This window comes from Gekko japonicus, unplaced genomic scaffold, assembly GCF_001447785.1.
Source record: "Gekko japonicus isolate JY-2015 unplaced genomic scaffold, Gekko_japonicus_V1.1 scaffold190, whole genome shotgun sequence".
Taxonomy (NCBI): domain Eukaryota; kingdom Metazoa; phylum Chordata; class Lepidosauria; order Squamata; family Gekkonidae; genus Gekko; species Gekko japonicus.
This window is the reverse complement of record NW_015160841.1, coordinates 739,753-765,689: the sequence shown is the minus strand read 5'-3', so window position 1 is coordinate 765,689 and position 25,937 is coordinate 739,753. Positions and strand designations below refer to the sequence as shown.

Genomic DNA, 25,937 nt, shown 5'->3' with positions numbered 1-25,937 from the left:
CAAAGGCATTCCCCTTTAGAACTATTCCTCCCTTCATTGGGAAGGGTGTATATATTTGGGATTAGAGGATGTTTCAGGAATGTCAGTAAAGCCTTTCCCTCCTTTTCTCACAAGCCCTGCTGCTCTCTCTGTGCCCCGGCCTCCCCTGCTCCTTTTCGGGCACCAGGCCAAGACGTTTCTTTTTATCCCGGGCTTTTAATTAAGGGGCTGACCTTTTAAAAAAACCTGTTCCTTACAGTCTGCTTCTAGTCTCAGAACTGTTTTATGAGGCTCATTTCCAAGGTGCTAAAAAGTTTTATGCTGTTTTTGTGCTCTGTCTGAGATTTTTAAGTGCTAGGTTTTAATAGCTTGTTAATTATTATTTTTTGAGCCCCCGAGGGGATTTTTTATTGATTTTTTTAACACTACAAAAAACTACAACAGAAAAGGGTGAGGGGAAAACTACATATAAGGGAGAAAGTAAAGAACCCACTACTGACTAAAAACCCAAGAGAGGAGATCCTCTAACTAGCTTTTTTTAAGCATCCAAACTTATCATCTTTGTACTTCTTATGAACTGTGTCAATCTTTTAGAACTTTTAACCCTCCCCATTTACATTTAATTGCCCAATAACAGTGCCCCCCATCATCACCTGGAACCAAAGTTCTCAAAGGCACAATTCAGAGTCCTTCAGCCTTTACTTCTTCTTCTCTCTTTTCCGCAGTTTGTAGGGACTTTTCAGGGCTGCTGCCCCCTGCTCAGACAAAGAGTCTTCGCCAGATGAACCAGTTTCCAGCTCGCCGCTGGACCTGCTGTCTTCTTCTTTTTTCTCTTCCTCTGACCTTCCCAGCTGCTCCTTTAGAAATTCTTGAGCTTTAAGAACAGAGTCAATCTTAACCTTCTTCTCTTTGATCTTAAAGGCAGATTATTTTTCTTTATATATCCTGAATATGACCTGAGGCCACATCCATGTCGTTGAGTAACAATTCCGCCTTTATATCTGTTGCTGTGGCGAGTAGCTCACTCATCAGTTCTTTAAGATTCTCTCCTCTATTCTCTGGCACCCCTTGGAAGCGCAGGACCATGTTGGCCTTATCCATTTGCACTTGCAGCATCTGATCTTCCAAAGAAACAGTTTTCTTTTCCAATTTTTGCACTTTCTTCCTCACTTTCTGCGTTGTCTCAGCCATTTTGTTTACTTTCTCCGCATCCTGCTTCATTACTTGGATCAAGTTCGTTATTTGCGTTTGTTGAGCAGTGATGCTTGTTGTTACAACTGCAAGCTGCTTTTCTTGCGCTGTTATATTCGCTGTTACCACCGACATCTGCTCTTTAAAGACATTGAGCTGTTCCAGTAGAGGGCGCATGACCTCAGCCATTGCCTTGGTTGTTTCACTGGTCGTTTCCGGTCTCAGGGACTCTGGTTTCGTTTTTAAAAGTTTCTCTTTGTCTCTGTCCCTCTTCCCCGCCATCTTTTCCCTGTTTGTTTACTTTCACGAAAACTTTTTAAAGTCTCTGAATATGCGCTTAACTGTATAGCTCGATTGGGTGAGTACTTCTGGGCAATCACACGTTTATTCTTCTGCTCCCCCCTCCCTTTCGCTCAGTGATTTACGCATGGGAGGCGTCCCTCCCCCGCTCGCTTCTGCCATTCCGCCATGTCGGGTAGGGAGCGTCTTTTCTTTTAAAAATCTTATCTCAGTTGACTCACGTTCATAGTTGGTCTTCCGACCCTGCTACATTAATCATTTCTGACGCACGATCTCCTACGCTTGACCCGGTTAGCTTCACTTATACCATTTGGTCTCTCGGCTGGACGAACCACTGGAGCAAGGGGGAGCTTCGATTCTCTGGCATTCAGCCATCGAAGAGGCTACCCCCTCAAAGCTCCTTGGCCAGGGACCCTTCGCCGGGCCCCTGGGGGGGTTAACGAGCCGGCTCACCCCCTCCCTCCGCCAGAGCATGGAGAAGCCCCCAGGAGGTCCGGGAGGTGGGTCCAGGAGGTGAGTCCGTGAGCGTGCCGCCATCAACCGGAAGTCAATAGCTTGTTAATTTTTAATAATAATTCACACGTTGTTGTTGTTTTTTTGTCATGCTTCGTTTTGCAAGCTGCCTTGAGCAGTTGCTTCAGAAAGGTGGCATATAAACTACTAACGAGGTGGTACTTAACACCACTGAAATTGCACCATATGAATCCCAAACTATCACCAAAGTGCTGGAAAAACTGTGGCTCTATAGGATCTTACCTACATTGTCGGTGGGAATGTAGATCAGTAAGATCATTTTGAAAACAGGTTCTCAGTGAAATCAAATTTTTAACCGGTTACAAAATTCCAGAAAGCCTAGATATAATATTGTTAAACTATTGGAACGAGGTTCCTATATCCAAAAATCACAAGGAACTGATGTCCCTCCTACTATCTGCAGCAAAGACAACGGTTGCACTTAATTGGAAAAACACTTCCCCCCTATCACTCAAAACTTGGTTTACAAAGGTATGGGACCATCTATTGATGGATAAAATAACAGACAAGTTAGCAAACCATGACCCGTCCCTTGACTCTCAATCTTTCTATACTAGATGGTCTCCGATACTAGAAAAAGTAGAATATATTCTAGAAAATATTCAACATCCAAGTAAATCACAAAATTTCAACTTCATTAAGAGTGGCTGGATACTTTAGTTCCAAAGGGAGTATATAATGTTTAGCAGAATTTCCTTAGTAAAGTTGCACACTGTAAGGCATGAGTTTGTTTAAGGTTGTGTTTAATGTTGTCTTTTTTCTTTTAATCTTAATTCAAATGTTATTCCTATAATGTACATTGTTACCACCTGTTGCAAATATGAAATAAAAATGTTTAACAATAACAGGAAAAAAAAGAAATTTACTTAATAAATACCCCTTCACCCTAAAAAATGAAAGTTGAAAATGCCTGCCTAGTCCTGCACAATTTATGTATTTATTTATTTCACTTTTACCTCGCCCTCCCCGCCAGGCAGGCTCAGGGCGGCTTCCAAAAACTGACAAGCAGTATACATACACAATAAAATATAAATACAAGGCATCAGTCAAAACACAACCAACCAGTTTAACCAATCAGTTAAAACACAACCAACCAAAACACAACATGCATACACACACCTTCTCCTTTCGGTGGGGAACTCTTATATTTTGTAGGCAGAAGCATGAGAACTGGCCCTCCAGTTCTTGAAGAGGAAGTAAAGAACGGATGGTACCGCATTACAAAAGTTGGAGAAGTTTCCACAATCCATTGTAACGAGGTGCAATAACAGCACCACAGCATTTAAATGCTCGACTTCTCAGAAAAAAAATACCAGAAAATATAAGAAGAGGATACAAGATATGCAAATGTGTTCTTCTATATGCTAAAGCTTTGCTAGATCACCACATTCTTCAGCTATAATTCCACCTAGAGGACCGCTGAATACAAACAAAACACATGTTGAAATTCTGCCATCTGCACAAACCAATTTAAGGAGCAGTATCCACAAATCTAAAGTATGTACACAAACTCCTAAGATCATTAGCACGAGCCATTAATTCGAAAGGTATCTGCAATCTTCATTTCCCATTAGTGCCTCCCTTTTCAACTATAAATGTATGAAGTAACACCGCATGAACTAAAATGTTTTAAAAAGTAAACACACAACAGAACTGCTGTCTCTCTGGTGTTGCAAAGAGAGTGGGTCAGATCCTGCCGGCTTTTCTGCGAGCGAAAGCAGAAGCCTCATTTCCCTTCTCACCACAGGCTCATCCAGATGAGCTTTAGTCCACCCAGGGTCCTATGATCCCAGTCACAGCCTCTGGGGGGGGGGAGAGGTACCCCCTCCTCCTTTTTTGTGCAAGCAGAAAAGGAGGAGGAGGAGATTGGATTTATACCCTGCCCTTCACTCCCCGAAGGAGTCTCAACTTAGAGTGGTTTACAATCTCCTTTCCCTTCCCCTCCCCACAACAGACACCCTGTGAGGTAGGTGGGGTTGAGAGAGCTCCGAGATTAGAGTCCACACTCCTAACCACTACACCAAACTGGTAGGATCCAGGCCAGCATGAAAATGGTGTGACATCTGGCTTGTCCCTTACGATACAGTCCATCTCTTCCTAGAGCTAAACTTTTAATATGGCCTTGGCCCACTCTGCAAACCCAAACTTGGTCTTCATTCCCTCTCCCGCCAAGCTTACAAACAGTGCCTTGCTTGTCCAAACTGGCGAGTCAGTTCGAAAAGCGCAGGGAAAGACATACCACTGCTTGCAGAAGTACGGAACATGATACGGGAACACTGCATGTCACCCAGGAAGAGGCTGCAGGATGACGATGCATGGAAGGGGGCAGAAGGAGCCATCCGTGCGCTGCCACAACACCCGCAAGGGCACCCGGAAGATGCATCGACTCATCCTGTGAGAGTGGTCTGTTACCATCCAGTTGCCAGTCGCCCTCTGGGATGATAGCTATGCACCCTGAAGGCAATCTGGGGGATGGAAGAGGGACTGGGCGCTTCTCCTCCTGATACTGTCCGGCATCTGCCTCCCATCACACAGAAGCAAGCAGGGCACGAGGGGGCAGATGGAGCTGCTCTAACCTGGCCAGCCCATTCCCTCCTAATCAGAAGCCGAGTCAGGGTGGAAGGCAAGATGGAGACTCGGAGCCTACATCGAGAGGAAGCAAGGCATTTTTTTTTCTCAATCACATGGGGATTCCAATGTACATGCACCACCAAGAAGATGGGAGAGTGCCAGTTTGGTGTAGTGGTTAAGTGCGCGGACTCTAATCTGGGAGAACCGGGTTTGATTCCCCACTCCTCCACTTGCACCTGGCTGGATGACCTTGGGCAAGCCATAACTCTGGCACAGCTGTCCTTGAAAAAGAGCAGTTTCTGTCAAGAGTTCTCTCAGCCCCACCTACCTCACAGGGTGTCTGTTGTGGGGAGGGGAAGGGAAAGGAGTTTGTAAGCCGCTCTGAGACACCTTTGGGTAGTGAAGGGCGGGGTATAAATCCAATCCTCCTCCTCCATCTCCAGAAGTCTGGTGTGGAAGATGGCAGCTAGTTTACATACCTAGGATTCACTAACGGAAAACAGTACCTCAGTAGCAACTCAAGACAGTGGCCACATGGATATGTTTAACATGGCTTGAGATGCTGGTCAGGACTCTCAGATGGGCCACAGACCCTCCCTGCTAGGTTGGGAAACCCTGCAGAGCTGCCATTGGGAAGATGGAGGAACCTCCTGTTAGCAGGGCCGGCCCCAGGTCTTTTTGCACACTAGGTGAGGCTACCTTCTGGTGCCCCCCCCCCGGTGCGCCCACCAATTTTCAAACATAAATGCCTTTTTAGGAAGAATGAAAAACACAACATTCGAAATTGCTAATTTGAAATTGGTTTACATTTTTAAACAATATGGTTTTCTTCTGGTTTTATTCTTTCCCGCCCCAGCATGACAGCCCCAAGGAAGAAGAAGAAGAAGAAGAAGAGGGAAGAAGGGAATGGGTGCCGCCGGGAGGTGGCCTCAGCCTGGCTGCTTGTTTGCTTTCCTCCCAGGAAGGGCGCCCCCCAGAGCCTCCCCTTCCCGTGGTGGGGGCGGCCGTTGCAGTTGACCAGGGTCGTGGCCAGCATGTAGTCCTTGCCCAGCATGGCCTCGGCAGGCAGGTGGCAGCCAGCGAGCGAGGGCAGCAGCAGGGAGGCTCTGCTGCCTGAGGCTGGAGCCGGAGTGCGGGGCAGAGCCGCACAGGAAGGAGAGCAGAGCCCGGCAGGGGCCCCACTGGAAGCTGGAGCAGCATGGAGCCCCTGGAGGAGCAAGCCTGGAAGCCGGTCTCCTCCACCGCTGCTGCTGCGCGGGGTCACAGCAGCATCACCTCAGCCTACCATGTTTAGGCGAGGGAGGGGCAGCAGGCCAACAGGGTGGCCCCTCTTAAGGGGCCGCTCCAGGCCACTGCCTAAAAATTCTCTATGATGGGCCAGCCCTGACTGTTAGCACATATGGACAAAAAGCAAGGGAGCCATGTCTCCTCCCTCTCTGCAATCATGCTCAGAGGAACTGCAGGACAGCAAGGCAAGGTCTCTCATTGGTCAAGCGTCTTCCACCATGGTTCTGACCTAGAGGTATGCATTCAGCTATATCCATGCTGAAAAAATAGCCAGAAATATCCCTTTAAACACCTTCCGGGGTGATCCCGTGGCTTGGAGGTGTTTAAAGGGATTGCAGGCCCTTAGTACAACTCCGGAGTTCACTCGTGGCTTGCAAAAGGAATTTAAAGGGACTGCATTCCCTTTAAATGCCTTTTCTCCCTTCAATTGAAACCAATAGAGGATGGGGGCACTGTCACTCTTCCCAGTCAAAACACTCAACAACGTTCCTTCAGAAGTTTCAGTTTATTCAGAGTTAGTACTTGAGACACCATGAACTCTTGTGTCGGGAATAGTGGGGAAAAGATCAGCCCGTGCAATCATACCCCCTTCAAACCAGACCCCCTGATACAGTGAACCCAACAGGCAAGCACCTGTAAATGTGGGCAACACACAGCCGTTACATTCCCAGCAGGAAAAGCAGACCCGGCAGAGCCAAGCCTTCAAGGACACCAAACAGATAACAGAGCACAGCAGATGAGACACGGGGAATGGAAGGGAAAGCAGAGAAGAGGGAGTAGGGGCCCCACACATTCCAGATCGTGGCAGCATTAGCTGACAGGCACCTTCTTTAGGAGCCCATAGAATTGTACTCCCTGGTCCAATCTTTTTTGAAACTTGGGGAGTTTTTTTTTTGTTTTAAGAGAAGCACCAGCAGCTATGCTGAAAATTTGGTGCCTCTACCTTAAAAAACAGACCCACTAGACCCCTGGACACCCCTAGATTGATTCCCTATTATATCCTATAAGTACCATTGACTATAAGAGTCCCCATAGAATATAATGGAAAATCCTGAATCTAAGTACCATAACAGTATTGGGATTTGGGAATATTGGAAGACACCCATTTTTTTGGATTCAATATGCCCGAACCCAAAAAATACTGATTTGGGGTTTTTTTTGCACACCTGTACTCTGACCCTTGTCTTGTATACCTCCAGGTGCTTGGCTTGAATTTCTTGTCCCCAACAATCTTGGTCCGCTGTCCATGGTCCTGACCTGGACACCGCAGAGCTCACTATGGCTCTCTTCTTCCTCCCGCATGACTGCCTATTATGTTTGCAGCTCAGTGGGCTCCAAGCTAGTAGTTGAAGGCAAGTCCCAAGCCTGGCAAGGCTGAAGACCACAGTGCTAAATGAACATCGTTGGCATGCACGCAGGGCCCATCAAAAGAGAGGGGGATAAATATTTCAGTGGCCCTCATTGCCCTAGTGCTTAGTGGAGCCAGGTTTCACTGCTGTGACAAGGTTCCCCGGAGGGAATATTTATTTATTTATTTATACTTTAGATTTCTATACCGCTCCAAACCCCGAAGGGTCTCTGAGCGGTTTACACAGTTCCGAATTATCCCTAACTAAGGCCACATGTTTAAAGGGGTCGGGGCTACCTACCTACCTATTTGTGAAGGGATGCTCACAATGGCTCCCTGCAGCTCCGTCAGGCTAACCACCAGAAAGCAGTCACCTCTGCAGCAAAGTGGAGCTTCTGTTAACAGGAACCTGATGTCTAAAGGCAACAAGTGACAGAATTCCTTAAGATATTCAGGGGAGGAAAGTCAGGATGGGTTTTTCGAAAAGTTTTCTTTCTGTGCCTTGGTACTCGGACAAGAGAACGGGTCAAATTGCAATGCATTCAGATAAATATTCAGAGAGCAAGAAGTCAGTCTCTCAAAATGAATCAGTCACTTGCATGTTACTAGCTGCCTAGGAGACACGGGCAGCAGCTGTTAAGATTCAACTCCAGGCAACCAACTTTAAATGCTATGCATGACTGGCAGAACAGAAAACCCGGGGGTCGTGGGAGGGGAGGCCATGTTTCACAGTTAGTTGTGTTAACTGCTCTGGGTTAACGCTCAAAGGGCCCAAATCCCCTTGAGGTTCAGTTCACACAATCCCATCTCTCCATGTAGGATTGTCCCCAAGTAAGCACTCAATAAATGCAAATGCATGCGGGGGTGGGGGGGTGCTCTATGTGCATGTGCTCATCATGCACATTCCCCCTGCCCTCCAAAAATTTGCAGTGAAAACCTACATTGGAGCCGGATGGTAAACCGATGACCATCGGCCACATGCCACAAAAGCAAACAGTACATTCCTGGTGGTCACCATACTAGGAGCAGCCATTGGCTTAGAGATAAATGCAAAGAGAAAATCACGGAAGTGAAAACAGCAAACTGAAACAAAAACCCGTGATTATATTTAATGAGAGGCTTTGTGTGGTGAAGGTCACAGGTATATCCAGTTAAAGGAGCTCAGCTAGCAGGTTCGAGGACAGGCGTTTCTGTGCCTGAGACCCTGTAGAGTCACTGCCAGTTAATATCAAACTAGGTGGGCCCATGACTAACTTTCAACAGCAAAGACTGTCGGTGTCAATGCAATATATAATGAGTTTCCTTTTCATTTACTTGTTCCTGACCAACATCTGTTTGGGACTGGGAACTGGCAGCCATAAGGTGAAATCTGCCTCTCTACCATCAGGGCTTCCAGATGCCTCTCAGCTGACAATTCTCTCACATGTCTCTCACCCCCAGAAGCTAAATCTTGTATTGCAATCGCCAGTGTCTCTTAAAATTTGTTTCTGTCATCTGTCTTGTAAAGTGCCACTGTACATGGATGCAGCTAACCAATCAAATTGAATCCTGGTGGTGCAAAGTTATCAAACACAACCAGCTTGTTTGATATAGACCTGCTCACCAGCTCAGGTCATTCCAGCACCTCTTACAGAAGGTACCTTCCTTCTGAAAGATTCACATGGCCTCTGTGACCAGCTGGCCTCCTCTGTGGCAGCACCCACCCTATGGAATAATCTTCCACGGAAAGGGCGTAAGACTGCCTTCTCTCATTAGGTTCCGCAAATGTGTGTGTGTGTGTGTGTGTGTACACGTTTAAATTGCCATCAAGATGTAGCCAACTCAGGGTAACCTTGGCTCCGGTCACACAGGCAGGAAACTGCGGGGGGGGAAGCGTGGCTGTTTGCCCCAGGGCAAACTAACGCGCGGTTAAGCGATCAGACCTCCTGTGGAGGTACCGTGGAGGTTCCGTGGGTAGGGAGAGGTGCCAATCACAGGACACGCCTGCGCGCAACGAAGAAGCGCGCGGTGCGGCAAACTGGTTTTCTTTTTTTGTGTACATGACGAATGCGCATGCTCCGTTGGGTGCGTGTGCGCATCCACGGAGACTTGGGAAACAAAAAAACCTTTTTCGCAAGGGGACATGGGCGGGCGCCGGATGCCACTGGAAACGCCATCAGACGCCCGCCCTTGCCCCGCGGTTTCCGGAAACTAGTACCTCCGAGGTACTAGTTTTTTGCTGCGCATTTTTGGCGGGAAGCCTCGGTCGTGCCACGGAAGCGCTATGCTTCCCAGATGTGCCGGTGAGATCGCGCCCGGAAAATCCGTCTGTCTTCCGTCTCTCTTGCGTGGCTAATGTTCCGTGTGACCGCAGCCCTTGTAGGGTTTTCAAGACAAGAGGTGGTTTTGCCATTGCCTTCCTCTGCATAGCAACCCTGGACTTCCCTGATGGTCTCCCATCCAAATACCAACCAGGGCTGACCCTGCTTAGCTTCCAAGATCTGATGGCTATCCATGTCAGGGCAAATTGCCTAAGGCTGTGTTATTCCAGAAAGCCCTTTCCAGCTGAGCTTATTTGGCAATGAAAGGTGGTTTGATGTCTGGCAGTACATGCAGTTTGGGGGCTACTGAGCTGAGGCAGGAATGGCTAGGTAGTCAAAGAATAGCGGAAGCGACGTCCTCTTGGGTTCTCTGGAGGCGATGGGAGCCTGTCTACATCTTCTCAGCAATGCCTGGTGGGATTTTATTTTCAAAAATTAAATACTTTTATTTAATGTTGGAGATGTCTTTAACCACTCTAAATTATTCCACTTCAGTAGGCGCTTTTTTTTTTACTTGAAAAGTAACTGATAAATATATAAAATAAGGAAGAAATATTTACTCAAGACAGCTGTAACAAATAGTATGATTGTTTACATGTTTATTAAACCGATACCTTATGTATACCTTGTGTTTCACAGATTACAGGAAAGCTTTTGACTGTGTGAATCTTCAAAAGTTATAGTTTCAAAAGAAATGGGTGTGCCACATCTCATTGTTTTGACGCACAACCTGTACTTTGGACAAGAAGCTACTGTTAGGACAGAATATGAAAAAGCAGAATGGTTTCCAAATGGCAAAGGAGTCCGACAAGAATGTATTTTATCTCCCTGCCTCTTCAACCTATAGGCAGAACATATCATAAGGAAAGCTGAACTAGATTTAGATTGATAATTGAAACTCTGTGTAAATTGGCCAAGTTGTACCTTTTCTTCTTTTTATGCCAATAAAGGTATTTGGATTGGAACTAGATTTAGATGAAGGTGGAGTGAAAATTGGTGGAAGGAACATTAATAATATGAGATATGCAGATGAGACCACATTACTGGCAGAAAGTAGTAAAGACTACTGATGAAGGTTAAAGCAGAAAGTGCCAAAGCAGGATTACATCTGAACATCAAGAAGACAAAAGTAATGATTACTGGGGAATCACACAACTTTAACTGTTCAAGATTTCCAGTTCCTTGGCTCCATCATCAACCAAAAGGGAGACTGCAACCCAGAAACCAGAAGATTGAGATTGGGAAGGGCAGCCATTAAGGATTTAAGAGTGCGATCCTAATCAGAGTTATACCTTTTTAAATAAATGGGCTTGGAAAGAGGATTGCACTGTTAGGCATTTCTGTGCCCTGCTGATCTCAATGGTTAATTTCTCCACTAGAAGCAATGGGGACTGTGAAGTGTTCAACTACATGTAGATCATGCTGGGAGGGAAAAACAGTTTATAACAGATAAAATCAGACCCAGTTCTTTCCAAAGAGCGATTCTACTTTGAGTTATTTCTCCCCCCACCCCCTCCCGAATGCAATCTTAACTTAAACCATTGGAGCGGCAGCAGATTGACGGGGCATCCAAATGGGATGCCATCAGTTTATGAAGGGGAGAAGTGTTTCTTCCCAGCCAAAGGGAAATTACAGGGAGGCTGTAAAATGAAGTAATCCATCCTTCCCTGCCAGGTTCAAACCCAGCAAGGAAATCACTGACATGTGCTAAAAGGGGTTTTTATTTATTTTAACAATTTGCATTACGGCACTGCTATTTGTTCCCTGCTATCTGCCAAACTAATTTGGCTGACTGCACAATGCTGTGGGGAAGAAGCAGAGAACCACGGGTTCTGACAAACAGTGGCAACCCCCTTTTTCCTCCAATGATGGCTGGGCTCAAAGGTCAGGGCTGCGACACTGGCAGCCAGTAAATCACACTGAAGGGTCGTCATTACCAGCCAAAAGGCAGCTCCAGAAAGGCAAAACTGGGAGTTTGCAAGAGCAACATGATTGACAGGATTCCTTAATGACATTCAGAAGCAACGAGGACTGTTTTCAGGTTTTGACAGGCATCAGAGACACAAAAGTGCATCCTTCACATTCTGCCTCCTTTTCACTTGTTCTTTACTAGTTCAGTGCCAGTGATTAAAAATAGGTTCTGCTGCTAAACCCGGAACTGTGTACATCCTGTGATTCAGCAGGGATGGGGAAGTGGGGGGAGTGCAGAATATGGTGCTTGGCATGGAACTCAACCGCCTGAGAGCTTCAGTTTCCATTTTTTAAAAAAGCAAGTTCCTAGCCCTTACGGTAATGAAGATACACTTGAAAGTGCATGTTAAAATCTCGGTGCCCAGAGAGGCAGCCATGTAAATTTTCCGAAGCTTGGGTGAGGTGGGGGTTTCCGTGTCTTGAATAAATCAGTGCCCCTCCCCATGCTAAGCAAAACCAGAAATGTGCAAAGTAGTTTTTAAAAATCCTACACAATAAGGCAAAGTAAGAGGAATTCAGTTTCCCCTCCTATTTTCAGAGCTCACAAAACACGGTATGTCTTCATACAGAATCTGGACACAAAGCTTAAAAGTTTTTTTTTTAAAAAAAACATACCAAACACACAGTTTTGGTGTGTGTGGTTGGGAGCACAGACTCTAATGTGGGAGAACCGGATTTGATTCCCCACTCCTCCACATGCAGCTGCTGGTGTGACCTTGGGTAAGTTACAAGGTCTTTTAGAGCTGTTCTCTCAAGTGCAGTTCTCAAAAGAGCTCTCTCAGCCCCGCAATGTTCCCTCTAAGCTGTGGAGTCTTGTGAGCAAAAATTCCACTTTGTGAGCTACTGGCATTAAAGTTGTGAGCGAGCGATTTGGCTGCTGCATAAATCAGTTTGCTTTGGAGCCATCCCTTCCTGAGCTAAGACAAAAATGTGTGAGCCGGAGGCTAAAAATCTGTGTGCTAGCTCACACTAACTCAGCTTAGAGGGAACTATGGGTGTCTGTTGTGGGGAGGGGAAGGGAAAGGAGTTTGTAAACCACTCTGAGGGTGCGTTCAGATGGGGCATTTAAGCCGGTATAGATGCCGGTTAGAATCAGAGTACTTACGCGCGATCACATGCAAAACATCTGCCTTCCGTCCCTAACCATTGCCAACCGTCGCAAACACCCCTTAAACCGGTATAGTTTGCCACTAGGTACCCAAGTGGTGTTTTCCTGAGTGCTCTGATTCTAGTCACTTTTTCCCTATCTGATTGCTCCCCACCGGTGTTGAGACACTACTGTTCGGAAGCCCAAGGCTTCCGCTTTTCGGCCTCTATTTTTTTTTTTTTAGTAGGTGATGTGCGCTTGGGCGAAGTTTTGTCCTGTTGTTAATAATAATTTTTAAAAGGTACCTAGTGTAAGGCTTTAGATGAGTCCGGGACCTCACAGAGGCCAGTTTCAGAGTAAAAATTTAAAGGGATGTCTTGGCTTTAGGGCATGCTTTTCAGGTTGGGTTGTTCTCCGCCTGCGCAAAGATCTTCATTATAAGGAAGACTGCCTATGCGCATGTGCAAACTGTGTAAAAAAAACCCGCCAACGCGCTCTACTGAGCGCCTGAAGTGTGGACCCCGGGGAGCGATGTAAGTGGTGAGTGTGATCACGCTTCCCCCGAATCAAATTCATCTAGTTGGAACCGGAGCGGTTTACACCGCTCCCAGCCCGCCGTCTGACCGCACCCTAAGACTCCTTCAGGTAGCAAAGGGCGGGATATAAATCCAATCTCTTCTTCTTCTTCTTCTCTGACCATCAGCAATAGAAATAGCCACTTTGCTCTAGTCATTTACATGTATCAATCCCTCTATTGACACTCACCAAACTGAGACCACGTCACAGGTCTTAGACTTGGAATGAAGAAACAGGGATGTAGCAAAACACCTAAAGACATCAAACCACAGCAGAGCCAAAGAAATAACCATTCAAATACACACACAAAGACATGTTAATCAGCCTTTGCAATCAGGTCTGCAGCTCCAGTTTGAAAGCTTCCATCCTACAGCAAAACACTCCCCTAGGGAATACCACTGCATTGCCCATTCAACAGACTGTCTTTTAAAAACATGGCTATGATACAAACACTGGTTGCAGCTTCCTATGTGATCTGCTCCCCCTTTTTAGAGTTTTCTACTGCGCCAACAAGTAATACGAGTTGAGTGTGCCAAATAGTAAGCAAGGGAATGATTGGATTGGACCCCTGACTGAAGTTTTCATGGCATCCTAGTGGTTTTTCATATGCTGCTGCCAAGATGCAAAATCCTATTTAAATGTTCTTAAACAAACTACAAGATTTTTTTTGGTCCCTGTGTTATTTTATCAGGGTCCATAATCCACCCCATTCCACCCTTGGCAAAACCTCACATCTCTGCCTGGGCCAGCCTGCAATCTAACAGCCAAACAAGATGCAAGGAGGGCAGCAGTCGCTTCCTCACCTCTGCATTCTCTGTAACCATAGTTAGATTTGGGACTCGAAGTCCGACAGAAAAAGCAAAAAGGGTCCCCAGATGACGAGAGCTGAAGCCTCCCCTGCTTGCTGTTTATCACCACCCACCCACTCTCTTCCAAGCCCCGAAGAAGGGAAAGTGACATCCAGTGTTCCCTCTAAGATGAGTTAGTGTGAGCTAGCTCACAGTCTTTCAGCTTCCAGCTCACACATTTTTGTCTTCGCTCAGGAAGGAGGGCTCCAGAGCAAACTCATTTATGCAGCAGCCAAATCTCTCGCTCACAACTTTAATGCCGGTAGCTCACAAAGTAGAATTTTTGCTCACAAGACTCCACAGCTTAGAGGGAGCATTGGTGACAGCCCCAGGAAGAGGAGTGGCATTCTGCAGGGTCCTTCACAAACGGTGGAGCCACCAAAGACATGTGAACGTTCTGTTGGCTGGGGAGCTGCTGCCCTCTAATGGTACCTACGACAGACATATTGAATACTTGCTTTTCAAGCCAGGGACCCAACCCAGGTCCATTCCACTTGAACACACACACACACACACACACGTTGGATATTACTGGTTTGTTTGCAGGACTCAGACAAGTCGCAGCAAACTAAAAAAGAAGCAAAACCGGAAGGTGGTCACGGTGGACACGGCACAGAGGGCTAGGAGTCTTCTTCTAACGTGAAGGAACCTCCTGTTATGTCCCACAAATTATCCTCCTAGGTGACCACTGTCTATCCGTTAGGGCTGGAAGTTCTCCAAACAGTCCAGGAGGGCAGTTGGTGGCTCAGACACTTCAGTTTCACAGGGGTCGAAACCAAGGAGAGCAAAAAGGAGAAATGCAAGAACAACAAAGTCTCCCCTCGGCAGTTTTGGAGGGCAGATATAATAAAGTATCATACTCTAATAGAACATGCAGATGCTCGTATCATACAATCGAAACCATTGAACGTATGATTATGGAGTGCCCTATATTCGTGGTTAAGACGCTGAACTGCAGGCTGTGGAAGGTCAGTAGTTCAGCAGTTCAAGACCCGGGTGCCGCAAGACAGGGTGAGCTCCTGTCTCTAGTTCCACCTCCTGCCAACCTAGCAGTTCGAAAGCAAGAAATTGCAAGTAGATAAATAGGTACCACTTCGGTGGGAAGGTAACAGCGTTCCGTGCACCTTGGTGTTTAGTCATGCCGGCCACATGACCACGGAAACGTCTTCGGACAGCGCTGGCTCTTCGGCTTTGAAACGGAGATGAGCACCGCAACCCTAGAGTTGGATTCGACTGGCTTTCGAGCAAGGGAACCTTTACCTTTACCTTTACTTAGAGATATGGAACGGCTAACTGTGCGAGCCCAGGTGTCAGGGCTACTATCGGATGCCAATGATCGTGCCACCCTCTCAGTGGCAAAATTTGTAGGTGCAATAATCAAATATAAGAGAAAATAATACGGAATAAGGTCTTTAAAATATTTTCTTTGGCTCTAATTTATGCTTAAGGTGATAGCCGTATGAGCAGTACTAGATAGATGGAAGTCTTCCAATTAAAAGGGATTCCTAACTTTGTGTAGATTTTAAAAGGAAAAACCTAAATTCCTGGTCAACGTCCTATAAGTCTGAAGGCACCTTAGAGACTGACAAAATGTATCCCAACATGAGCTTTCATGCTTCACAGGTCTCTTCATCAGACATTCTGAAGTACCCTTCGATACCTCTAATGGAATAGGCACCGACCCACAGAATCTTATGCAGCGATACATTTTGTTATTCTCTAAGGTGTCACAGGGCCCTGGTGTTATTTTGCTGCTACAGACTAACACGGGTAACATTTGGAATGATCCTATGCAAATGCTGCTTTTGATCAGCTTTGGGCTTGCAAGTAAATATCGCACAACAAAACTTCCCATAAAGTTTTCATTTAACCTTGCTGGGGGGAAAAAACGATGACTTCCATTTTGCCTCTGCAGTTTGGCAGCTGCTGCGTAGAAAAGAGAAGGGATGAACTGATGGCTGGAGATTTCAGAACTTGACAGGACAGGCAGAAGAGCTTGCAACGAAGAATACAACAGAGCTTGGCAAAATCATGGGTGGGGGGGAATCTATTCGGGATTATTCATCCATGGGTATGCATAGCTGGCTGGCAAAGCACCCTCTCTTTAGAGAGAAGAGCACCCTCGTGTGGCCAAAATGTATGCTATCCAAAATTAGATCAAGGTGGATAGCCGTGTTGGTCTGAAGCAACAGAACAAAGTTAGAATCCGGTGGCACCTTTAAGACCAGCAAAGTTTTATTCAAGGTGTGAGCTTTCGTGCGCATGCACACCTCGTCGGACGATGAAATGGCCATTCTGACGAAGTGTGCATGCACACCAAAGCTCACACCTTGAATAAAACTTGGTTGGTCGGTCTTAAAGGTGCCATTGGACTCTAAACTTTGCTATCAAACAAACAAACAAATAAATACCTTTATTGGCATAAAATATTAGACAGTTGCCATAGGGTAAAACAATCCTATAAAATTTGTGAAAAATAGATAACTTCTAGAAACATTACAAAGGTATGTCTATTTGTATGAGCTTAAAATTATAGCAAGATAAAAAAAAATTCCCAACCGCAAAACCATGAATTAAATTATACTAACTCATTGAACTCAATTAGAATGATCAGGGACATTTTTCCGTTTTATAAGACCATAAAAGAACTTGGCAGTCAATTCAATAATCTCCGAATCTCGAGAAGTAAGGAGGTAGTGTAGCTTGCTTCCATCCGGTTGGCATGCTACCTTGCTAAGGGGGACTTCCAGAAATTTCGCTCGAATGTCGTTTAGCAAATTACAATGTAGAAGTACATGCTCAACTGCTTCTATTTCTCTCTTATTGCATCCGCAATATCTAATTGCATAAGGGATTTTCTTATATCTCCCCTCAAGAATAGCAGAGGGGAGAACTTTGCTATCCAAAATTGTTAACATCACGCTTCAGTCTCTGAACTCTAGCATGACAACAGATGCACACACACACCCCCAAAACGCAGGACCTTGAGAGGGGAATGTAATAGGGATTGCTTATAATGGTTTTAAAAGTTTACTGAGATTCTGTCCACATTAGTCAGCCTTTTCCAGAAAGTGATCTGGTCACGCCCACGAGGCATCAAGTGGCATTTATTTTTATTTATTTATTAAAATATTTAGAGATTCCCTTTCCTTGTAGCTCAAAGCAGCTTTGGGGCGGGAGAGAAGTAGAAAAAGCATCTTTCCCCCTTTAAGACAGCACAGGGCCCTTCAACACCTGCCGATTCCCCCCAACTTTTAAAAAAGCTTTAAAAAAAAATCCTAAAGCAACGGCAGTTGAGCAGGCTTCTCATTAAGAAAGGGCCTGAGGTATCTTGTCTGCGAAATGTCACCCATCAATGTCTAAAATATGTTGAAAATGTAAAAAAAATAATATAGGGACTTTTTTCCATATGTGGTGGCGATGTGAAAGAGTAGAGAAGTATTGGAAGATGATACAAAGACTTATCATGGATATTATGAAGTTAAAAGTGGTTTTAACTCCGGAAATAGCCCTACTAAACATAATACCAGAGGATTACAAGCAAAACGACAAACACTTCTTAACATATATAGTGACCACCGCTAGAATATTAATGGCCAAATACTGGGGAAAAGATAGATTCCCAAAAAGAGAAGAAATAATATTTAAGTTGATGGAAGTAGCGGAAATGGAGAAACTAACCATAAGCCTTCAAGGGAAAGATGGAAGTGTGTTCAATAAAAGGTGGGAAAGAATGTATCAATGGATTTATGGTATATGGGAAAATGTAGACTCAAATGTATAAAAGAATGAATGTATGTAACCTTAAATAAGACTCAAGTTATTGGAAGAAAGAATGTTTGTAAAGGATAATTAATTGGAAAAATGATAAATAATTTTTGAAAGAAAGAAAGAAAGAAAGAAAGAAAGAAAGAAAGAAAGAAAGAAAGAAAGAAAGAAAGGGCCTGAGGAATGAGGAGATCAGGGCAAGGGGCCTGTCCTTCACCCACCTCCTCTCTCCAGGTCACCAGAGGGAGCCCACCGCACACTCTCCTCTCCTCCCACCTGAAAACAAGTGGCACCCACCGCCAGGGGGAAGCTCTTGCATGGTTCTTCCTCCGGTGACGTCCTCTCGCATAGCTTTTTCCCTTCACGCTCTGAAAAGCAAAGCTGGATGCCACAGCTGAACTCTCATCTTCCACATTCCTACTCTCATCTTCCACCTCTGGGAAGTGCTGTCGCTCTCAGCCCTCCACCCAACCCCCTGCTTCTCTTCCAGAAATGCATGTCTCCAAGCGACCACAACAAGCATACCTGGCTGACTGACTTCCGAGACAGTCCGTTTTGGCATCCTAAAAGGGGTGTGTGTCTGCATTTGTACAGTCATAGACAGGGGTCACTGTGAGAGGGGGGGGGTAGCCATGGATTTCCTGCATTGCGCAGGAGGTTGGACTAGATGACCCTGCTGGATCCTTCCAACTCTATGATTCTAGGCGCCAAGAAGACACACTGATGTAGGAGAGCAGTGCAGACATCTGCGTGGCAAACCTGAATGAATTCACTGTTCTCCTGGCTAGAGGTTGGGAACCCAGGTATCAGGCTAATTGCACAAGGCAGAAACATCTGCTGATGTCCTGAGTTCATCGTGAGAAGCTACCTGGGCAAAGGGACAAGAGATAAGGAGCTGTGAGCTTTCGGGATCAACACATTCCATAATATGATCGTATGCTTGTAACTTTCCCTTTATGCAGGGACGTTTATTTTGCTGCCATAAATTAACAGGGCTACCCATCTGAGATTATCAGCAAAAAGAAAAAAAATTGCAAATGTATCTGGAGAAGCTGCATACTGAAGTATACGAGATCTGTGTTTGTCCTGCTTTGACCACTAAAAATGTCCAAGTCGATTACTCAACAGATGACTGCTATTATTAGAAAGGTCACAGGAAAACTACCAAGAAAGCGACCAAAACAAATCAAATATCAACCCACATCAACTTGACTTTCTAAACCCTCCAAATTCCTGAAACAAGGAAGCAAGCACCGTCATTGGCCAACATCTATAAGCCACTGGTATATTTCCACTGCTCCTGGACAGAAAGACTCAACACGTTGTTTAACAAACAGCTGTTATCAGCCACACCAAATGTTCAAAATCAGGGGACCAGGGGAACTCTAGAAAGCTTGTTCAGATTAATGACCTGAGAGTGATCGGATCCAGAATGATTAAATATGCCTGCCGTGCAGAGCGGCTGCCCCAGACGTCTTGCTGAACGTTTCCTCCTTAGAGCCTGTGTCCTAATTTGCTGCTTAATTAACTGCAACTAATCCGATCCATATAAAAGAATCTGGCTTCATGTATTGCTCTAAGGATATCTCTTCCTTGAGGTTTTTCCATTCCAGTAGAAGCAGTTAATCAACAGTGGCTAAGCGGTTATTGTAGAAGAAATGAACTTAAATGGTTAGACGCCAGTGCCAGTAGATGCCATTAAACAAATGAAAATAATGTTCTTTTAAACCAGAAGGAGTAGGTAACTTTCTGGTGGTGCCCTGTTGTACCAGTTCTGACACTCCCGAGCCCAAAGCCTTGTGAACATTTTTCACTGCAAAGGGTAGCTTTCCTAAGCTGAAATTAGAAATGTAAGCCTCATCAAATTTAGAGAGGGAAGAGGCTAAAAGAGGCTAAAAGATTCCTGTTGGAGGAATACAAACCCAGTAACAAAAATGTTTCATTCTCATTGTGATAAGCTTACCAGTTGTTGTTCAGTCGCACAGTCGAGTCCGACTCTTCGCGACCCCATGGACCAGATCACGCCAGGCCCTCCTGTCTTCCGCCGTCCTCTGAAGTTGGCTCAATTTCATGTTCGTTGCATCTATGACACTGTCCAACCATCTCATCCTTTGCCGTCCCCGTCTTCTTTGACCTTCAATCTTTCCCAGCATCAGGGTCTTCTCCAGTGAGTGCTCCCTTCTCATTTGGTGGCCAAAGTATTTGAGCTTCAGTTTCATTATCTGGCCTTCCAGGGAACAATCAGGGTTGATTTATTTTAGGATTGACTAATTTGATCTTCTTGCAGTCCAAGGGACTCTCAAGAGTCTTCTCCAGCACCATAGTTCAAAAGAATCTATTCTTCGGTGCTCGGCCTTCCATATAGTCCAACTCTCGCAGCCATACATGACTACTGGGAATACCATTGCTTTGACCATGCGGACTTTTGTTGGCAGGGTGATGTCTCTGCTTTTAATCATGCTGTTTAGGTTCGCCATCACTTTCCTCCCAAGGAACAGGTGTCTTTTACCAGTACAGACATCCCATTTGGTGACATTACACTCCCAATGGGAGTTCAGTAGTTGAGTCTCCTGCACTGTATCAGTCTACCTGAGTTCTGATGGCAAAGCACCGTGCTTTCCTAGGAGAACCAGCCTGAGGTGAAGATGGAGTGGCAACAAACCCAGGAGGGCTTTATCAATAGCTACATTCGAAGTGGAATTCTCTTGTAGAAAAAAATAGAACTTATTCTAAAAGACCTTTGAACTGAGAGTGTTGTTGTTGTTCAGTCGCACAGTCGAGTCCGACTCTTCGTGACCCCATGGACCAGAGCACAGCAGGCCCTCCAGTCTTCCACCGTCCTCTGAAGTTTGCTCAATTTCATGTTCGTTGCATCTATGACACTGTCTAACCATCTCATCCTTTGCCGTCCCCATCTTCTTTGACCTTCAATCTTTCCCAGCACCAGGGTCTTCTCCAGTGAGTGCTCCCTTCTCATTGGGTGGCCAAAGTATTTGAGCTTCAGTTTCATTATCTGGCCTTCCAGGGAACAGTCAGGGTTGATTTCTTTTAGGACCAGAGTAGTGAACTATATTTATTTTATTTAAAACGTACATTAGCTGCCCTCTGCCTTAAGGAGCTCAAGGTGGCTCGCAACATATATAAAATACTAAAAAACCTAGAGTTCCGTGAGGTTTTATGGATTCATGTGAGATTTGGATTTTGCCATATACTTTAATTTAGTTTTATTACATGCTTTAAATAACATTTCTTAGCCATTTTGAGGTCCGCACATGGGTGGGGAAGTGGCATATACACATACGTATATTTTGAGATCACTGTAACTGGCTAGACCAGTTGGGAAGGAGTTACTAGAGCACACAGCTATAGTACTCCCAGTAATTCAGGATCCAGCTATGCTCTTCTAAGAGAATATGGCAGAAACCACATCCTAAAGGATTTAAAGCAAAAGATACACCTTCACTACATCTCCTTGCTCAATTCCACCCTTTCCAACCACTTGCCCTCTAGAAACCCAGCAGTGATGGTACTGTCAGTGGGATCTTATATGATCAGTACAATGCAATGGATAATCAGTGTAATCCCGTGAACAGCCACTTAAGTTTGGAAGATCTGGATTCAAATATCTGCCAGAGGAACAATATATCATATTGTGCTAGAGCAGTGACAGTGTTACTAAACAACACAAGTTCGCAGAACTCCCATCACAGAGAACTTCCTTAAACGTAAAAAAATACCCTCGAAACCAGTATGCATGCAAACAGGATAGACTGTGCCCGGTAGCACACTCAGTCAAAGAAAAAAGGATGGCTTACGTGCCCTCTGAATAGCCCCAAAGGAAAGGGAGATGTAAAGGAAGGTCAAGAGACCTTCCCCAGTACTTACAAGTAGATGCATAGAGACTTTGGGATACAACTATACAATTACAGTTTTCAATGAGTCGGGTCTGAAACAGAAGCTGCAGGGAATGGCTTTTCAGAAGTCTGCAGGGGACTCATTTGACCTGGAACCAGGGTGTGGAGGGAGGAGGGACTCCTGCCTTCTCTCTCAAGCCATTTTCCTGAGCTCGAAACAGCCCAGGGGGAGTTTTTCCCCCATTTTGGAGCTGCCTGTGAGGGGTGGGGTTTTTTTGTTAATTTTACATTCACTGAGCTATGTTGGCCCTTCCTTGGCACATTTGAGATCAGACACAGATAGAGTAGTTGAGCTGGTAGCAACAATTATCTGGGATCTTCCTTTTATCTGATTGTTTCCTATTTCTTGTTTCAGTCCCTGTGGGGGGTGGGGGGAGAGGGGACAGGCTTCTGCGTTCAATGCACATCCCGATGAAATGAATCACCCTTGCAAGAATTTGAACGTACATATTTATTTTGAAAATGTATAATGCCACCTCCCCAGAGACCTGCTCAAAGCAGCTCTCCAAAAATATCATCAAAATAACAACGTAAAAATTGTCATTAATGAAACACCATAAAGGCAAGCTGGGGTATCAAAACAGTATAAAACAGCATTCAGCAGCCTAAAAATAAGAGTCATAAATGAGTCCTCCAAGACACATGAAGGAAAACTTCATGGGTTGGTTGTTTAAACATCCCTGCATATGACTAATTGAATTCCTAAAGGGATTTAGCAAGAGTTTAACTAAATATCCAAGTGTACAGAATGAACCTAGAAAAGTATGGTATCACCACAGTTCCCTGTAGCATGCATTTGTGCGCAATCGCGCAGGGATTTCTCCCAGTGGACACACAGCTCCTCCTCCTCTACGCACGGGAGATTCCTCTGGGATGCCCCGCCCTCCCACTTGGCCAGCCTGCCGGCAAAGGGGGCACTGGAGGTCGCTCCCGTGTGCTTGCCTACTGGCCTGAAATAGGAGCTGCCCCCTTGCTTGCTTCTACCAGGCTGCAGTTTCCCGTGCAGCTCTTCCAAGCCTCTTCCCGGCTGACTGCTCCTGAAGAACGTCACCTCGAAGCATCAGCCAGCTGGGGTAGGTAGCGGATGGGCTTGGGCTGTGGGGAGACTGCCAGGGGAGGGGTATGTGTGAAGCATAGCCCCGGTAGCTGGCAGGGACCTCCAGCGGGAGGGGACACGTGGCCTGTGCTCACCCTCCAAGGGCCTCCAGCAGGCTCGACGGGGAAGGAGGGGAGCATGCGGTTTGGCCCGGATGAGCCCGTGGGAGGGGGAGGCGGGAAGGAGCACTCAGCCTGCACTCGTCCTCCAGCAGGCTTGATGGGGGGAGGAGGAGAGTGTGCGGCCTGGCCCCGACGATCCCGTGGGGGGGGGAGGTGGGAAGGAGCGCCCAGCCTGCATTTGCCATTCTAAGGTCCTCCAGCAGGCGGGGGGGGGGAGGGAGAAGGGAAGCATGCAGCCTGGCCCCGCAGCTGGGAGGGACCTCCAGCAGGCCCATGCAAAGCTGCTGAAAGCTGTGCAGCAAGGGCCAAAACCACCCATGGCACTTCCTGCATGGGGTAGGGATGCCAGCCTCCAGGTGGGACCTGGGGATCCCCTGGAACATCTCATCTGCAGACTATAGAGATCAGTTCCCCTGGAGAAAACAGATGCATTGGAGGGTGGACTTTATGGCATTCTACCCCCCTGAGGTCCCTGCCTGAGGTCACCATCCTGAAACCTCCTGGAGTTTCCCAACCTTGATCTGGCAACCTAGTCCTCCATCCCCCCCCCCCAGCCAGGGGGGACATAGCAACTGTAAGCTGGTGAAGGAAGGGGCAAAGGATTCAGCCCATGGGAGGGGGATGGAGGAAGGGGATTTGGCTTTCTTTGTGCTTCATTTATGGAAACCCATTCCCCTCCCTCTCTCCTCTCTCTGTCTCTTTGTGAAGTCTGCAAGACTGCCCAGAAAGATTCTGGTGGCCTTTTAAATGGAATTTGACTTAATTCTGTTTCCACTTGTAATGTTTAAGGATTAAATCTTTCCTAAAATATCTTCTAAAAGAATGCATTTAGAGCTTTTTACAAAGTTACGGTAGTAGAAAAAACCCCCTAATGTATGCGACAGTCAAATGAAATATTAAAAGCAAACAGAAGTAAAGCTATACATGTGACTTGTCATACAGCTAGTAGTTTATATTTAATGTCCGTATGTTTTGTATGCATTATTCTAAAAATATATTTAAAGGAATTTATTCTGAGATTTTTACAAGGTCATGGAAGTAATCTTCTAAAAAACTAATTTACATGATAGCCAAATGTAGACTCGCTCACAAGGAGACTCGCTCACAACGTTAATGCTGCTATTTGTTTCCGCTCAAGAGGTAGAATTTCTGCTCACCACCCTGTGGAGCTTAGAGGGAACATTATCACGTAGACAATAGCATAGGCCAAAAGGTCAGAACAATACTACAATTAAACCTGGATACTTACAATGAAGCCAAGCTTTTTGTAATCCCGGGTATACATGGATTTGCGTTTCTCGACATTGCCGCCGCCGCTGTTGGGCTCCAATTCTGCATCAAAAGCGATTCTTCGGAGCTCAAATATGATATCCCTCTGAGCCTGGTGGGATTTTTAAAAAGTCACGTTGTAAACAAAGACCATGAGTCATTCTGAATACTATACTGCCACTCTGTGTCCACATTTGATATTATTTTCTACTGTCAAGTCGCAAGCTGACTTTTAAAGACCCCCGTAGGGTTTTCAAGGCAAGAGGTGGTCTGCCATTGCTTGGCTCTGTGTAACTGTCCTATTTCTGTAGTGGTCTCCCGTCAAGTACTAACTAGGAGTGAACCGATGCGATCAGGCTAGCCTGGGCTATCCAGGTCAGCATATATAACATTTTACTTGCATTCCGTGCATTCTGCTTTATAATCCCCAAATTTCTTTAAATTGCCTACTTCTTCTTGTCAGTATCCCCCATTCCCCTGTGACATTCCCTGTCCCCTGAATATCCTTCAGTTCTTCCCGACTCAGCAAGTCCTTTCTCCTTTTGGATCCCTCCCATAAACCTACTGCATCCCAGTCCACCAGAGATCCACTAATACTGTATCGCAAGGTACCAGCTAAGTCGTGATCTCTCAACATTGTGTCATAAAAGCAGCATCGGACATTGCAAAGCAAAACTCTAAATGTTTTGTGGACCCAGTGGACACGTGAAAAGGAAACAAAGTCATCACTCCCTTGATGATACCCCACATGCATTTGGACCTCGTATGCCTCACTGCATGGGAAACACCCAGGTTCACCTTTTAAACTTGAGAGAATATTTATTTATTATTTATTTGTTTCACTTTTACCCCGCCCGCCCTGCTAGGCAGGCTCAGGGCGGCTTCCAAGAACTGGCAAGCAGTATAATAATTATAATAATATACTTTATTGTCATTGTACATAGTACAATGAAATTAAGGTGCAATCATTTGGTGATCTACAAGCATACTCATATACACTCACACAAGCATACTCATATACACTCACACAAGCATACTCATATACACTCACACAAGCATACTCATATACACTCACACAAGCATACTCATATACACTCACACAAGCATACTCATATACACTCACACAACCATTAGGGTTCACATTGCAACATTCATAATAGATTATTAAACATCAATTAAAACACAGCAATCAATATAAAACATTCATTAAAACATTCATTAGATGGCGATAGAACTAAGGTGCAATTTAAGGACACATTCGGCAGTACCGCCGCATTAGATCACTACAGGGCGCAGCTGATAAAATGTCGCTCCTATTGGAACGCCTGCCTGAAAAGTTCTGTTTTCACAGCCCTGCGGTACTGTGACAAGTCCCGCAGGGCCCTGATCTCGGCAGGGAGCTCGTTCCAGTAGGACGGAGCTGCAAACGAAAAAGCCCTCATCCTGGTTACCATCAACCTGACTTCCTTAGGGCCAGGGAGGGCCAGGATGTGGGAATCTCTGCACTTCCTCTACGACCACTTCTACGTACCGTGCAAAGCCATTTCCACACCGTCCTCTCCACAACAAGCCACAATCAACACAACAAAATGCAGATCACTGGGTTCAGTACTGCTAGTCAGTGTTGAGAACGCTCTTCACAAATACGGATAATGCAAAAATCCTTTCTCCGTCCAATTACACTTGTAAGGCCACTGAAGGAAGACTGATTAATTTTAATTTTAAAAAGGAAAATCAAGAAAGGGGCTTTGCAAATGGGCATAACATTTGCTTGCT

General features: G+C 45.6%; 1 protein-coding gene across 1 annotated transcript in view; it reads right to left on the bottom strand.

Annotated features, from left to right (window-relative positions):
- The window catches only part of LOC107117157 (engulfment and cell motility protein 1), a 346,435-nt gene that overhangs the window by 119,803 nt on the left and 200,695 nt on the right, over nt 1–25,937 (bottom strand). Inside the window, exon 13 of the mRNA XM_015419223.1 lies at nt 24,142–24,273. Coding sequence (XP_015274709.1) covers nt 24,142–24,273 — 132 coding nt within the window. The remainder of the gene's footprint in view (nt 1–24,141; nt 24,274–25,937) is intronic.